The sequence below is a fragment of the Piliocolobus tephrosceles genome, chromosome 14, assembly GCF_002776525.5.
Source record: "Piliocolobus tephrosceles isolate RC106 chromosome 14, ASM277652v3, whole genome shotgun sequence".
Lineage (NCBI taxonomy): Eukaryota > Metazoa > Chordata > Mammalia > Primates > Cercopithecidae > Piliocolobus > Piliocolobus tephrosceles.
Genome location: NC_045447.1, coordinates 110,381,880 through 110,395,602, shown reverse-complemented (window position 1 = coordinate 110,395,602; position 13,723 = coordinate 110,381,880). Strand labels below are relative to the sequence as shown.

The window sequence follows — 13,723 nt, the reverse complement described above, 5'->3', positions numbered from 1 at the left end:
GAGACCATCCTGGCTAACACGGTGAAACCCCGTCTCGGCCTCCCAAAGTGCTGGGATTACAGGCTTGAGCCACCGCGCCCAGCCAAACATAGGCATTTCTATTTCACTTCGTACGTAACTGAAGTGCCTTAGCAAAGACCGCAGATACGGGATGCTGGAAGTCAGTGCCCCGCTCAGGATCACCGTAGCCTTCATCACCAGAAGCTCACCTGGAGGGAGAACGCCCGCAGAGCGGGAATCGGGATTAACGCGGCCATGAAGAAGGCTGTGACGTTGCTGATGGACGTGAGGGCCACGCTGGCTCCTGTGCGCTTCAGGCACTCCCCGGTCCTGTCCTGGGAATAAGAAACCACAGCGCTGAGAGCTGCACTGGATAGGGTCCCCTTGGAGCACAGACTGTGTGAGCAGATACGTGGCAGAGTAACACAACTGTAGCTTATCATGCTGGCATTAGGGAAAGAGAAAGAGCCACCTGCCTTGCTCCCTTACACCAGCATTATTTAGTACTACCTACAGAGTCATGAATTCCTCATGGTTATTCCCATCCAGAGCAGAAAGCTGCAAGATAATGACTTAACGCTTAAGTATAATTTTAAAAGGGAGTGGAGCGAGGTGATGGCTAAGTGACAGACATCTCCAGAGAAATCTTTACTGGGCCAGACTGAGGAAAATTAAAGGACAAATACTCAGGAACAGAGGAAGCTGCTATGTCCCCAAAGCACTCGTCTTTTGCTTTTGCATTACCTCAAAAGGGATTCTTTTATTCTGTCCGGTTTCACTGAAGGCATGGGCCAGAAGAAAAACATCATCCACACCAACACCAAGAGCAAGAAATGGCAAAACCTACCGCAAAAACAGAGGATGCTGGCATTAGACACATGAGATCCAATTCAGATGATTCTAAAGCTAGTTAGGACACTGCCACCAGTGCCTGACAGCTCCCAAAGCAGAGCTTCGTGATCTCATGGTGAAGAATTCACCCGACGTCCCAAAGCTTAGCAGTTTCAGCTCACAGGAGAGCTTGCACGTTTCTACTTCGAAGGTCTGTGTACTGTCATTTTTTTAGGCTAGTAAATGAGAAGGAATCTAACTCATTTAAGCAACGATTCACAGAGTGTGGTCCATGGACCAGCATCACTGGGAACTGCCCTGAAGTACACATTCTCAGCCCCAGCCCCAGACTTACTGAGAAACCCTGGGGGTGGCGCCTGGCCATCTGAGCTTTCACAAGCCGGCAAGCCATGCCAATGCCCACCAGAGATGCAGAGCCACAACCCTGGTCAATGACGTACATTCCCATCAGCGAAGTGTCTCTACTAACCAGTAAGCCCAACAGACTTCCTACCCACTGCCCTCAGGGCGGATGGCATCAGGAGACAGCATCTCCCTGAGGCCAGTAGCATCCTAGTGGAAAAGGCTGCAAGACCGTTCTGGTGAGAAGGACACACAGAAGGCTGGCTGGGCCGAGCCTGGGGGGTCAGGGGGCGTTTGTCAACGGACAGCGGATGAATGGCTCCTTTAGTACCTGAGTTGTTGCAGCGTTAAAGGAAATTCCGATCAATGAGCACAGGCCCAGTCCTGCAGCCACTGACAGTGCAACCAGCAGGACGCCAGCCAGCCCCACGGCACCCTGGGACTTGGAGCAGTCCCAGCGCAGCATGGTTAGACAGGCATAGGCGAGCTGCAAGCAGAACAATGGGGGCACAGAACAAAAGCCGAACATTAGAATGTGTCGTGATTCTAATGTTTCCCCCCACCCATCACCCCAAATCAAAAGGCAGAACTTATGAAATCCAACAACAGCAAAACTTTACATCAAGGACGTCACATAAAATGATAGCAGTCAAAGGTAGGCCAACGGCAAATGGGAAAGACGCTTTATACGACCACTTTTAAACCACGGTGAAGCCACGCTCTCTCTGTCCCGGATGCACGTGGATGTTAAGAGCAGTTAAGAAGCAGGAGCGGTCATGGAAAAGTAAAGACTAAAACCACCAAACCGAACTCCAGCCCCCAGGAGCATGGCACGGAGCATTACCATGAGTAAGTAGCCGCTGGCCACGCGGATGACACTGACGTCAGAGAAGGACTTCAGGATGTCGTCCAGGGTCGTGGTGGTGAAGGAAAGCACCTTTTGAGTGGAGTTCTGTGCAACACTCTGATGAACCACCTGCAGTCACAACAGAAGGTGAAATGCCCAAACGCAATGAACACTTCACAAGCATCGACAGCACAGACCTCAGGTGACACAGCCCAGCCCTTCTTTTCTTCTGATGCATTTTTTAAAAAGCTCTACGTGATTCCAGGGCAGGGAGGGAAGCTGAACTTGGGCTAACATTAAAGAACCCTGTTTTAGGAAAAGGGCAGTGGCTAATCAGTGGCAGTGAGTGCTGCTGAGGGCCGGTGTTGCTGGAGTTCACTCCGAGTGCTGTACTTAGCCCAGGGCTGAGACTGCTCGTCTCTTCTCTGTAACTTCACAATTGACTTGCGGTCCCATCAGCTCCCCCCAATCCAAAACAACCCATTTGTACGGCCCTCCTCCCCCTGTTCACTTGCTGGCCACTTTTAAAAGGTCACATGCAGCCTGGCAGAGGTCACTGCTTGGGAAACAAAGGCCAGCTCCTGTCACATGACCTGGCCAAGGGGCCTGCAGCGGTGAACAGATTCTATGCCTTGCTAATGTTTTCCAGACACCTTTGCTAACCAAGTGTTTTTTAAACACTGTTAGGTGCTTTAGTTCTGTAGTTCACAACCGGTTACTAAACATGTCTGCGGGCATCCCAATGAGAACCAGTCTCTTCGATATTATCCTAGGATTTTCAATATCAAAGAAGAGGAAAAAGTTTCCATGCCATCAAGTTCCCAGAATTGCAACATTTTGAAAATAAAGCGAAATGGAAAGAAATGTTTTAAATAATGGTGAAAACGAAGAATTGCGTAACCAGCGAGTCTGCAGGCCCATTCGAAGGTGGGTTTACCTCCACATATGTCCTCTGCCAGGCCTCCAGGATGGCTGCCGCCTTGTCCTCATTCCAGTTGATGTGTGAGACATACTCGTACCCCTTGAAGTGCTCGTACATTTGCTTGGGAGTCATTAACTGGAACATGGTCTGCAGGGCGTGGGCGCTGTGGCACAGCCCAAGGGAAGGCACATCATCAGTACGCCCAGGAAGCCGTTTCCACTGCCTTGAATCCCCAGCCAGCTCCCCCAGCTCACTGGCTGCAATTCTCTTCCTTCTCCATGAGCACATGTTTCCATTAAAATGGAACCAGGATGGTTATTTTATTTAATAGATTGATGTACCATATTAAAGGTGTAACCTTACAAACCTTTTACAGATAGACCCCAAAATTAAATTAATAGGCAATTTCCTTTCACAGTTTCCATTCCATGAAACAGGAAGGGGAGAGGAGCAGATAGCTTGAGCAGATACACCAGGCTCAGCGAAGCATACTCGCTGTGCAGAAATCCCAGACGACGGCGTTCCCAGGGGAGAAATCTTACACGAAACGCCAGACACCTGACTGACCAGAGTCCACAAGTGCACAAAGGATAATTCTTATTGAGCCGCTGGCTCTTTGTCTTTTCCTTTAACAATCTGACACTGTGCAGCTTGCACCATGAACTCTCTCTGACCAGTGTCTCCCGGCCTACTTTACACCTGCCCCCCTTCTCTACATAATGGGCCGATCTCCTGAAACCCTACGGTCAGGAACTACAGTCTTGATGAAAACTACAAATCCATTCTTGAAAAATTCCCCACAAGGTGCTTTTTCAAGCTGTTGCAGTCTGCTAGTATTTCTTAATATTCTATGACGCCACCCAGCTAGCAAGGATAACGGTTTAAGTATTAACACAAATACACTTGCTGATGTCAGGAGGGAAGTGGCTTTTGAGGAAAGGAAGAAGACTAGAGGGCATAGATTGTCTTCGGAGCTGGCTTACCTGACGAGTTTTCCAGTGCTGTTCTTGACTGTGCCACCCACAATCAACTCCTCCTGCCAGTGCATATACTTTCTGGATAAGCCATGACATCCACCATTCAAAACAAGGGCCATATCAAGAGGCTAAAATAAAAAGACAGCCACATAATTACGGGAATTAGTAGGCAGGTCACATGCCTTGTTAAAATCCAGTGTAAGGGCTTGTGTGTTTCAGAGAGAACATTAATAGCTAGGCTAATGAGAGGCGTATGGCAAATCTTACAGCAAAATTTAGCTCTATAAACAAACTTAGTTCCGTAGACAAAGACGATCGTGGAGAATGAAATGTTAAAAATGAAAATAATAAAGTGAATGATGAATGGACACAAAAAAGTGTTTTGCTCTCCACCCCTTCTGAGAGCACTCACTGCTGACACTCACTTTGGTTGAATTTTTGTTGGGGGCTGTGGCGGGGCAGTCTGGATCGGCTGGATTGAGGCAGGGGCGGTCCATGTAACCATGACCAACCTCAGCCTTATTCAGCATTTCCTCCCAGCTGTCCACTTGATAGTTTATTTTCTTTAACTCTTCTAGGAATTCCAAAGGGTCGAAGTTTGTCCACCGCAAAGGAGGTTTACCTCTGCGAAAGAAATCAGCAGACGAGACCATGAAAAGAGGCTTCTAAACCCATCGTAAAGTAACACGGCTGCGCCCACTGCATCCGCCTTGTAGGAGGCTCCTGGCAATGCTGTAATTCTGGGACTCTGGCATCAAAACAAATGCTCCTTTCCAGCATATCTGCATGCAAACTTAGGTCAGGAAAATAATTCATGACTGAAGATGCTAAGCAGAGAGAGGACTCATAAATTAATAAGGGCACTGAACAATCTTTAATTGCTGATATTGTATATTTAATATCTACAGACAAAATTAGCCAAAAGACAGATCCAAAATTAAATTTTTTTTTTTAAAAAGAGGGCGTCACAATGTCAAATTAGCACTTGGCAGCCTAATAAATGCTTTGTAAATGTCATCAATCAAAATATTTGATCTCTGCTACCTTTAACAATTCCATACTTATGAGCGCTCTCTGACAGCCTGGCAATGGAATGGGCAGGCCCCCTGCGGCCTCTGCCATCACCACCATCACAGCCACTTGCCCCCACGCTCACTTTTGAATTTGTGCTGTTGACAGACCAGAAAGGCTTTTGGCTGCCTGTTATGTGGTTCAAACCACACTGTAGCTGCTTAACCAGGCTGAAGTCATTATTCGGAATCTCCCAACCAGAAAACACAAAACCCCTTATTTCCCATCTAAAACTGTACACTGAAGGTCAGGGGATGGCCACTGCAAATTGCTTTTGCAGATATGTGCAAGCCAGGACAGAAACAATAACCCAAGCTCTCACTCTTGCATAATTAACTGAAAATGTCTATGCTGATTAACAATTATTCTCTAAATGATGCAGTATATATAACATCCAACTGCTAAACGGTGGAGTGTTCCCTACCGCGGCCTTCACAGATACTGGATTTTCCCTTTAAATGCCATTAGTATGATCTAAAGAAAGGTTAGCATTTTACTTCACAGGAAGATCTCAAACTTAAAATATTTCGTTCTGACGTGTACCCACTAATAAAGTCTCTCCTTAAAAAATAAGTGTCTAAAAGCCTAGTCTTCGAAACTACGAACATTTTAAAGAGTTAAAAAATCACACGTACTCTGCAATAATTTGCATTTTATTTGCATATAAATAGGTTGGTAAAAGTGAATGAAATTTAATGACGCCTACAGAACTGTTTTTTGAAAAGAGAAAAAACATTCTGCTGAAATCCCCTCTCCCCCGACTATTCACTCAAAAAATGCACATGGAATTTCAATGTTTTTATTTCTTGTTCAAAACCGAAATGGAACAAGCAATGATAAGCAACATCAGAAACACTGAGTCCTAGAGAAGTCACAGACATCAGAAAGCGCGATCACACACTTACAGGAGGTACGCTGTCCCAGACTGTAACTTCGCCCCTTCCCAGAAGCAGTCCAAAGGTGTAATAATCAAACAAGGGTAAAGATACTCTATTATCTGTCGAAGTTAAAAAGAAGAGGCCATGCGTTAGGTTAAGGCATACTACTGGGGTGTTCCTGAGAAATTTTTGCCAACAAGAAGAAAATATACCTGATCCATGTAACCTGTTTCTGTGATAAGCTCTCCTGATTTGTAACACAAATGTTCCAATTTCCACTGCCTAATAAAATGAAAAGCAGAGACAAAAATTTCTCACTGGAAGGTAAGAAAATGAGTGCAAATTCGGAATGATAGAACATATAAAAAGAACTGCAATTTCGATCACTTTTAAGCATCTGTCAAAACGAGCAGAGCTTTTGCCAAGTAGAGACCCAGCAAGCTTGCTTTAATGAATAGATAATACTCAATCGTAATTAACATGTAGGGTGTTTATGTAAATGAATGCTACCAAAGTACTTGAAAAGTCTTGTTTTCTTAAGTGTTCTCCCAATAATCTTGTTTACACCATTAATCTGCTTTTCTACATACATTAAACAACTTCAGGGCAGCCCAGCTGAATTATCACAAATTCAAAATAGGTGGGGATTAAATGAGGTCTGCAAAGTATTGACACACATTCAGGTGCGGAGGTGTTTTACTGGCAGATCATGCCCTGAATAGGTAGTGTGCAAAATGAACTCTTCTGCTCTTAACCATTAATATTATAAACAACAACATGTGCCAGGTGGGTCAAATTCTAACTTCACAGTCTCTTCTATTCCTATCGTACAGAAATGTGAATAAATGTACAGATCAAGAATTAATTTGGGGCTGGGTGCTGCAGCTCACGCCTGTAATCCCAGCACTTTGGGAGGTGCAGGCGGAAGGACAGCATGAAGCCAGGAGTTTGAAACCAGCCTAGGCAACAAAGTGAGACCCTATCTCTACTATAAATGAATGAGTGAGTGAATGAATAAACTTAAAAAATTAGCTGGGTGCAGTGGTGCATGCCTGTCGTCCCAGCTCCAGATAGGAAATTACTTGAGCCTGGAAGGCTGAGGCAGTGAGCTGTGATCGTGCCACCACACTCCAGCCTGGGCGACAGAGAGTGACCTTGTCTCTACAAAAAAATGAAAAACAAATTGCCAGGCGTGGTGCCACATGTATATAGTCCCAGCTACTTGGGAGGCAGAGGTGGGAGAATCACTTGAGCCCAGGAGTTCGAGGCTGCAGTAAGCTATGATTGCTCCAGGGCACTTCAGCCTAGATGAGCAAGATCCCATCTCTCAAAAACGAACAAACAAACAAAAAAAATTAATCTGGAGCTTCATTGTCTCTAGAAAAGCATTATATACGCCCATACCTTTCCAAGTGTGTTAGGGAGATCAGTCTAACTGAAAAAAAAAAAAAAAAAAAAAAGAAGAAAAAGAAAAAAGAAGAGAAAATTTGAAAGTGGTGGGGATGGAAAAGTCTAAGGGAAGAAAAAAAAAAAAAAAGTAAAAAGCTCCCTCCCAACTCTCTGTTATTGGCCTCCTAAGGCAGGACTGTCTTCACCCCAGGAGCTTACTGTGTCCTCTTCCCTGTGCCTTCCTATCTGTCTCTCAGCGCCCTGTTGAAATGTCACCCCCCTGCCCTGTTAAGCTTGTTGAAAATGACCCCTTTCTCCTGAACTCTAGTGCCCTGGCTGGCCAGATCTCCTGCGCAGCTGTCATGGGGACCGCCCACGTTTGCTCTGTCCATGTCTGTCTATACTCATGTCTTTCCTCTCTTTGAGAGCTGCACCTAAGTTACCCATCTCTCCTCCATCCTCCACCCACCCACCCATCCATGGACATATTTATGTTGTGACTCTGCATAGCATCAACATAGAATGTCCAGCGTGAGTTGGTTCTCAGTTTATATTACTTGATCAACTCTCATTTACTTGCTTGAGAAGGGCATCATTGTGCATTAGAAAAACTAACGGGCTTGAAGCCAGAAAAAGGCTTTGAAACCTGGCTCTCTCATTTCATAACTTCATGAACTTGGACAAATGCTCTAATTAGTCTAATTCTCAGTTTTCTCACCTAGAACATGGGATAGGTTGAACGACACGTTCTTAAAGTTCATTCCAATGCACAAAATTACTCTCGACCCATCTCAGCTTAAGAGTGTAATTTAATTGCACAGACCCTCACATCTTCTCCTGAAGCGTGTCAGTGACAAACACTAAGAATACGCTGGCCACGCTTGCAGTGGCCCTAGGACACCCATTTCCTGGCTGCCCGCAGGGATGCCACTTCACATTCTGCAAAACTACACTGGGTATTGCTTCCCTACAATGCTTGTTACAGACCAGCAGGGCAAGTCTGCCTGGCAGAAACATGATTTTACATTTTCTAAGGCCCTTGCATTCATATATCTGATCTTGCTCTGGGGACCGTGGAGGACACCAACACACACGACCATAAGCCCAGGTTACAGATAAGCAAACAAGAATGTGCCAAAGATATGGATATGTGACTTGCCTCTGGCTGTGCTTGTCCCTAGGATCCTGTCAAGCTGGAATGTAAGCAGAGATCAGAGCAGGGAGAAGTAAAAATCTTAATTTTATTCTCCTCTTTGGTTCTCCCTGGCTGCCGAATATGCCTACACTGCTCCTTCCTCACCTCTTCTAGGAAAAAAGGCCTCAGTGAAGAGGTGCTGAAAGCCTAGGGGAGGCAATGGGGTTGGGTGAGGTCAACTCAGAGGTCCCCTGGAAATGGGGTTTAGTGATGCCAACCTCAATAGCAATCAACAAACTGAATGCCCACTCTGTTCTCAATGCTGGGGTGAAAACAGGCGAGAGGTGGCCCCTGCCCTGTACAAACCGACAGTCTAGATACATGAGAAAAAGGACCGAGTTTTGAACTCTTCCTAATGCTTTACTCTACTCACAGCATTGTGAAATCAGCAATATGATGCTAAAAGATGACTTTTTCAAAAGGTGTCAGCGGGCCAGGCATGGTGGCTCACACTTGTAGTCCCAGCACTTTGGGAGGCTGAGGTGGGCGGATCACTTGAGGTCAGGAGTTCGAGACCAGCCTGGCCAACATGGTGAAACCCCGTCTCTACTGAAAATACAAAAATTAGCCAGGCGTGATGGCGGGTGCCTCTAGTCCCAGCTACTTGGGAAGCTGAGGCATGAGGATTGCTTGAACCCAGGAAGCAGAGGTTGCAGTGAGCCGAGACTGTACTGCTGCACTCCAGCCTGGGCAACAGAGTGAGGCTCTGTCTCAAAAAAAATATAAAAAGGTGTCAGCAACAATTCCCATGGTGGCTCAGCCCCCAACACGCTGTGTGACACAAAATAACCATGAGTACCAAGTCACAAGAAACAGCTCTTCTTTTTTGCATTGTTTGTAAGTTCACTAAGGGCAATTCAAAATATCACTGCTCCGAAAATCTCTTAAGCAATGAAACACCTTACAGCCTTGGCGTATACACCCCACCTGGCTCAGGGTCATCCTCATTTGGGGACAGTGCCAAGATACTTACTGGCAATACATTATAAAGTAATGCACTTGCTTTGTTACCAAACTTGAGAAACAAATCAAGACGAAAAAAATCCTTTCATTGCAAAGCTATTTGAACTAATAATCCAGGTGCATTTCCAGAGCAACTCCATTTACTAAAACAACAGGACCTAAACCAGCAGCCTTCTCCCACCGCCTTACCTGCTGCTCGTCAGTAGGTGGGCGCGGTGGGCCTTACCTGTTGTACATGTATACGTGGACACGGCTGGCCTGGAGCGCGGAGTCCAGGTGCTGTAGGAGTGCTTCTGTGGTCAAGACGTTAGCACCTTCTTCCTTAGGGGTCTGTATCATGAGTTGAGGATTAAACATAGCCTCTTCTCCAATCTTCTGGCGAGTATAATTTAATTCACGACTTACTCGTCCTCCAACTGACAAACATGTACAGGTTTAATTAGAATAGCAAAATCACTGCAAACTCATGTTTTATCTGTTATCTGACTACCTGCCATAGGATACACAATAGATGAACTCTGGTCATGAGACTGGCTGATGTGTGAGCAGTAACATTCACTTTATTATTAATGGCATTGTTAACTTTACCAATAGTAAATATAAAAAATACTCACTAAGCCCATTAATGGCTGTCCCGCCTGTCACAGACGCAAACCTAATTCTAACTAATATACTATGTGCAGAAAGGGGGAGCAGAAAGGAAAACTTGAGACACCTTTTCCTTGCAGACCAGACCAAATAACCCTGTTACAATTTCTTTCACTTGTATAAACAACGTGCCCCTGCAGCACATTTCAAGATAAATGGCTTCAATTTACACTCTTCTCCTAAGTAATCTGGCAAAGGTAACATGGAAATGTTTCTCCTCGTGGAAAAAGAAACAAGGACAGGTGACAAGTGTGTGTTCAGCACAAAACTTGCCAGGAGAAGATAAAGTGATTCCAGTCAGATGCCCATGGGGAAATTCCACTTGAGAGGAACAAAATGTATTAGCCACAGCCATCATGGGCAGTCCCTGGAACCTGGTTCCATCAGACTCACCTGGTCAGCATCCAGAAAACACAGATGCCAGGTTCTGAGTCGGCTGGGGGCAAGCAGCCTGTGTTCCGGAAGTGTCCCAGGTGATCCTGAACCTGCTGCCCAGGCTGAGAAGTCCTGCCTCACACCAACCCGGCTTTCCAGCAAGCTGGCCAGCACGGGGCATGTCCAAAGCCAGCGCAGGCACAGGTGACAAAGAAAACCATCATCCCTGTGACCGCCAACCGCCTTTTCTCTTCCTCTCCTTTTTACATCCTTAGGCCCAACGTTATGTTCAATGAATGGTCCTGGGCCAAGCCAAGCTCCGAATGCTGCGCCTGGGCCGGGAGGTGTCTCAGGGAGATACTAACAGTTACAGGCCCAGGAACCTAGAGCTCCCCCACCCCATTCTCTAGGGCAAAGGAAGCGGGTCTGAATTGTTCCTAAAGTCACTGAGAAGTTGCATGTTGACTGAAAAGCAGGCCTGCAGCGACAGTTTAGAAAAAACTCAGTGATCACGGCTTTCCCACGAGGAGGAATCCTTTTTCTTCAAGTTTAGTATTCAAGGACATAAACATTTGGTTTGGACAAGTAAATAAGGACTGGGAACAGCGGGTTGTTTAGTTCTCTTGGCATATTTTATAAACAAGGGGGCAGGCTAAAAAGCAAATAATGCCCTCATTAGGAAAACCAGTACAAATTCACCGCCTGGCAGCACCCTCTGTGCAGGTCCACGCGGATGCCAAGGCCAGGAGCCCCGTGAGGTGAGGGTTAACATGCTGCGTGTGGGGTCGGGAAGGAGGGAGGAATGGATCAGTTGGTTAATAAAAAGGAATAAGACTTCTGTGTGCAGAAAACTTTGAAAAATGCCAGGGGGGATGGCCGAGGGCCTTGCAATCGATGTGAAGTTAAGGAAAAATCACGGGAAAACACTGGGCAACAGCTGGCACAGAGAAGCATTTCCCTACTCGGCTGCCCTTTTCTGGGAGCCCCGGGAAAGCTGCCTGAAGGCAGGGCCTGCTCACTCTACTTAACACCACGCAGACTTCCAACCAGTTAACTGAATCTGAGCCAGCCCACATCCCCTAGAGGTGCAGAAGTTATATGAGACTAAAAAGCCAGTTATGAGGCCAGAGGTCACAGCTGCAGAGCTGCCCATCAAGGAGCTCAACGCACAGCCTTTGCTCACCCCTTCTTTTTTCCTGGTGTTACCGCATCTCATGCCACAAACCTAGAAGTCATTCCCATTTTTTCCTGCCTCCTCAAACATGAGCATGGGCGTGGTTTTTCCTTCTGCTTACAAAGTAGTCCTCTCTGCACATTTACTGACGCTTAGAGTATCAGGTGACTTAAACCCATGAAATTAAAAAACAGCGACAAAGCACAGCCCCGCCCCCCCCACCCCTTAGCATGGTGGTTTGGGTGCTGTTACAGCGAGGAGCAGTCCATGACAGACAGCCTGGCTTCAGTAGGATTCTGCCCATCAGGCCTCAGCAGAGCAGCTGCCTGTTAACGATACAGCCCTCAAAGTGACCCGAGTGCAGTGTGCACAAAAATAGCAAAACCAAACACAAAGTTTGTGCTGCTAAGAACTTTTTACCATATTCTTCCAGACCAACCTCATAATGGAAACACAGGGTGTTTCGGAAATGGCACTTATTTTCTACAAGATATAAAATGTATCCCACAGTCTCCATCGTGTCCCCTTTTTAGATGTTTTAAGATGTATATTGACACAAACATTTTAATAAAGGTATAGATTTGTCCTTTCTCTGGAATTGGAAAACTTTTCGCTCCTCCATCTCTTTGCTCTAGTGATGAACACAAATATTTTGCCAACATGATGTTTCAACCAAGACTATCGCTACAGGGTGGCCAAGCAACGGGAGTTGAGACTCTGACGTCTACAGTTTTCTCAACCACCTCTGCCATATGTACTGCTCAATTCAATTCACTTTTACATATTACACGGTCATATTTTATCTAATCTTTCATCTTACGTTTAACCAAATATGAATGTTTTGCAAAATGATTCAAAAACTTTAATGACGTTTGGTTGCCATGCATTTTATCTGACCAACAGCCGTAACGTGATTCATTCATCCAGCAAGCATTTGTGGGTGGGTACTTTGTCACAGGCAGTGGGGATGTGGTGGACAAAACCAGTCAGCGTGGTCTCTCTCCAAGAGGCGTGCTGGCCAGTGACGGGAACAGGCAACAGCCAGGCAAAGCAGTAAGATACCTTCATAGCACAAGTGTGATGGAGAAAACGAAGATGGTGATGCCATGTTGGGTGGCGGGGAAGGGGAAAAGCTACTTCAAATGGGATAGCAGGGAAGACCTAAAGGGAAACAACATTTAGGTGACTTTGAAAAGTTGGAGGAAGAGCGTTCTGAGTAGAGGAACCAGCAACTGCAAAGGCCCCAGGTTTGGCTTATTGCAGGGAGAGAAGGGAGGCAAGTGTGGTGGAGCTTGCTGAGACTGTCATTAAGTCTTGTGTCATTTACCACGTGCACTGGTAGACTCAGCCCCTTCTTGGGTATTACTGCGTCATAAAGTACATGACACTCATATATTCTGACATCAGTATTCACCCAACACGCTCTGGAACAAGCTGCCAGAAACAGAAACCCTTCAGGATAGAGCAATTTTACAGACTCGTCTGACATCTGCTACCCTAGCAAACACCTATCCTAAATCACTGCTGAATGACAGCTGAAAGCTGTTCATTACTTTGCTGTCTTCCTTATCGTCCCTAAGTGTGAAGCTTTGAGCCCAGGAAGCTCCACAGAACCCATTTTAGATGACTGAGATGAAGGTCGTGGTCTTGGAGAAATAGGTTTCTCCTTTCTTTTTCTTCTCTTTATTTAAAGACAAGGTCTTGCTCTGTCACCCAGGCTGGAGTGCAGGGGCACCATCACAGCTCACTGCAGCCTCAACCTCCTGGGCTTAAGCGATCCTCCTCCCCCCAGCCCCCCAGATAACTGCAACTACAGGCACACACCACCATGCCCAGCCACTTTTTCATTTTTTTGGGTAGATACGGGGGCCTTACTATGTTGCTCAAGCTGGTCTCAAACTCCTTGGCTCAAGTAATCCTCCTGCCTTCACCTCCCAAAGTGCTGGGATTTCAGGCATGACTCTTTTCCATTTTCAGGATCAAAGTCCTAATGCATTTTAAAAATAATCTAATGTTCATGAAATAGTACAGAAGAAAATAACTATTAAATCCAGTTACGTAGATGTAGGTATAGGGAACCAAGTCAATAG

General features: G+C 45.9%; 1 protein-coding gene across 8 annotated transcripts in view; it reads right to left on the bottom strand.

The window, feature by feature from the left end:
- PTCH1 (patched 1) overlaps window positions 1–13,723 on the bottom strand; it is a 74,787-nt gene that overhangs the window by 33,601 nt on the left and 27,463 nt on the right. For 7 of the 8 annotated variants that reach the window (XM_023185249.2, XM_023185246.2, XM_023185245.3 and 4 more), the window contains exons 3-12: window positions 9,663–9,852; window positions 6,102–6,171; window positions 5,917–6,008; window positions 4,366–4,564; window positions 3,947–4,068; window positions 2,979–3,126; window positions 2,039–2,170; window positions 1,526–1,681; window positions 745–843; window positions 210–335 (exon numbers count right to left, since the gene is read on the bottom strand). In XM_023185249.2, coding sequence (XP_023041017.2) covers window positions 210–335; window positions 745–843; window positions 1,526–1,681; window positions 2,039–2,170; window positions 2,979–3,126; window positions 3,947–4,068; window positions 4,366–4,564; window positions 5,917–6,008; window positions 6,102–6,171; window positions 9,663–9,852 — 1,334 coding nt within the window. The remainder of the gene's footprint in view (window positions 1–209; window positions 336–744; window positions 844–1,525; window positions 1,682–2,038; window positions 2,171–2,978; window positions 3,127–3,946; window positions 4,069–4,365; window positions 4,565–5,916; window positions 6,009–6,101; window positions 6,172–9,662; window positions 9,853–13,723) is intronic. The other variant, XM_023185247.3, reaches the window with a different exon arrangement.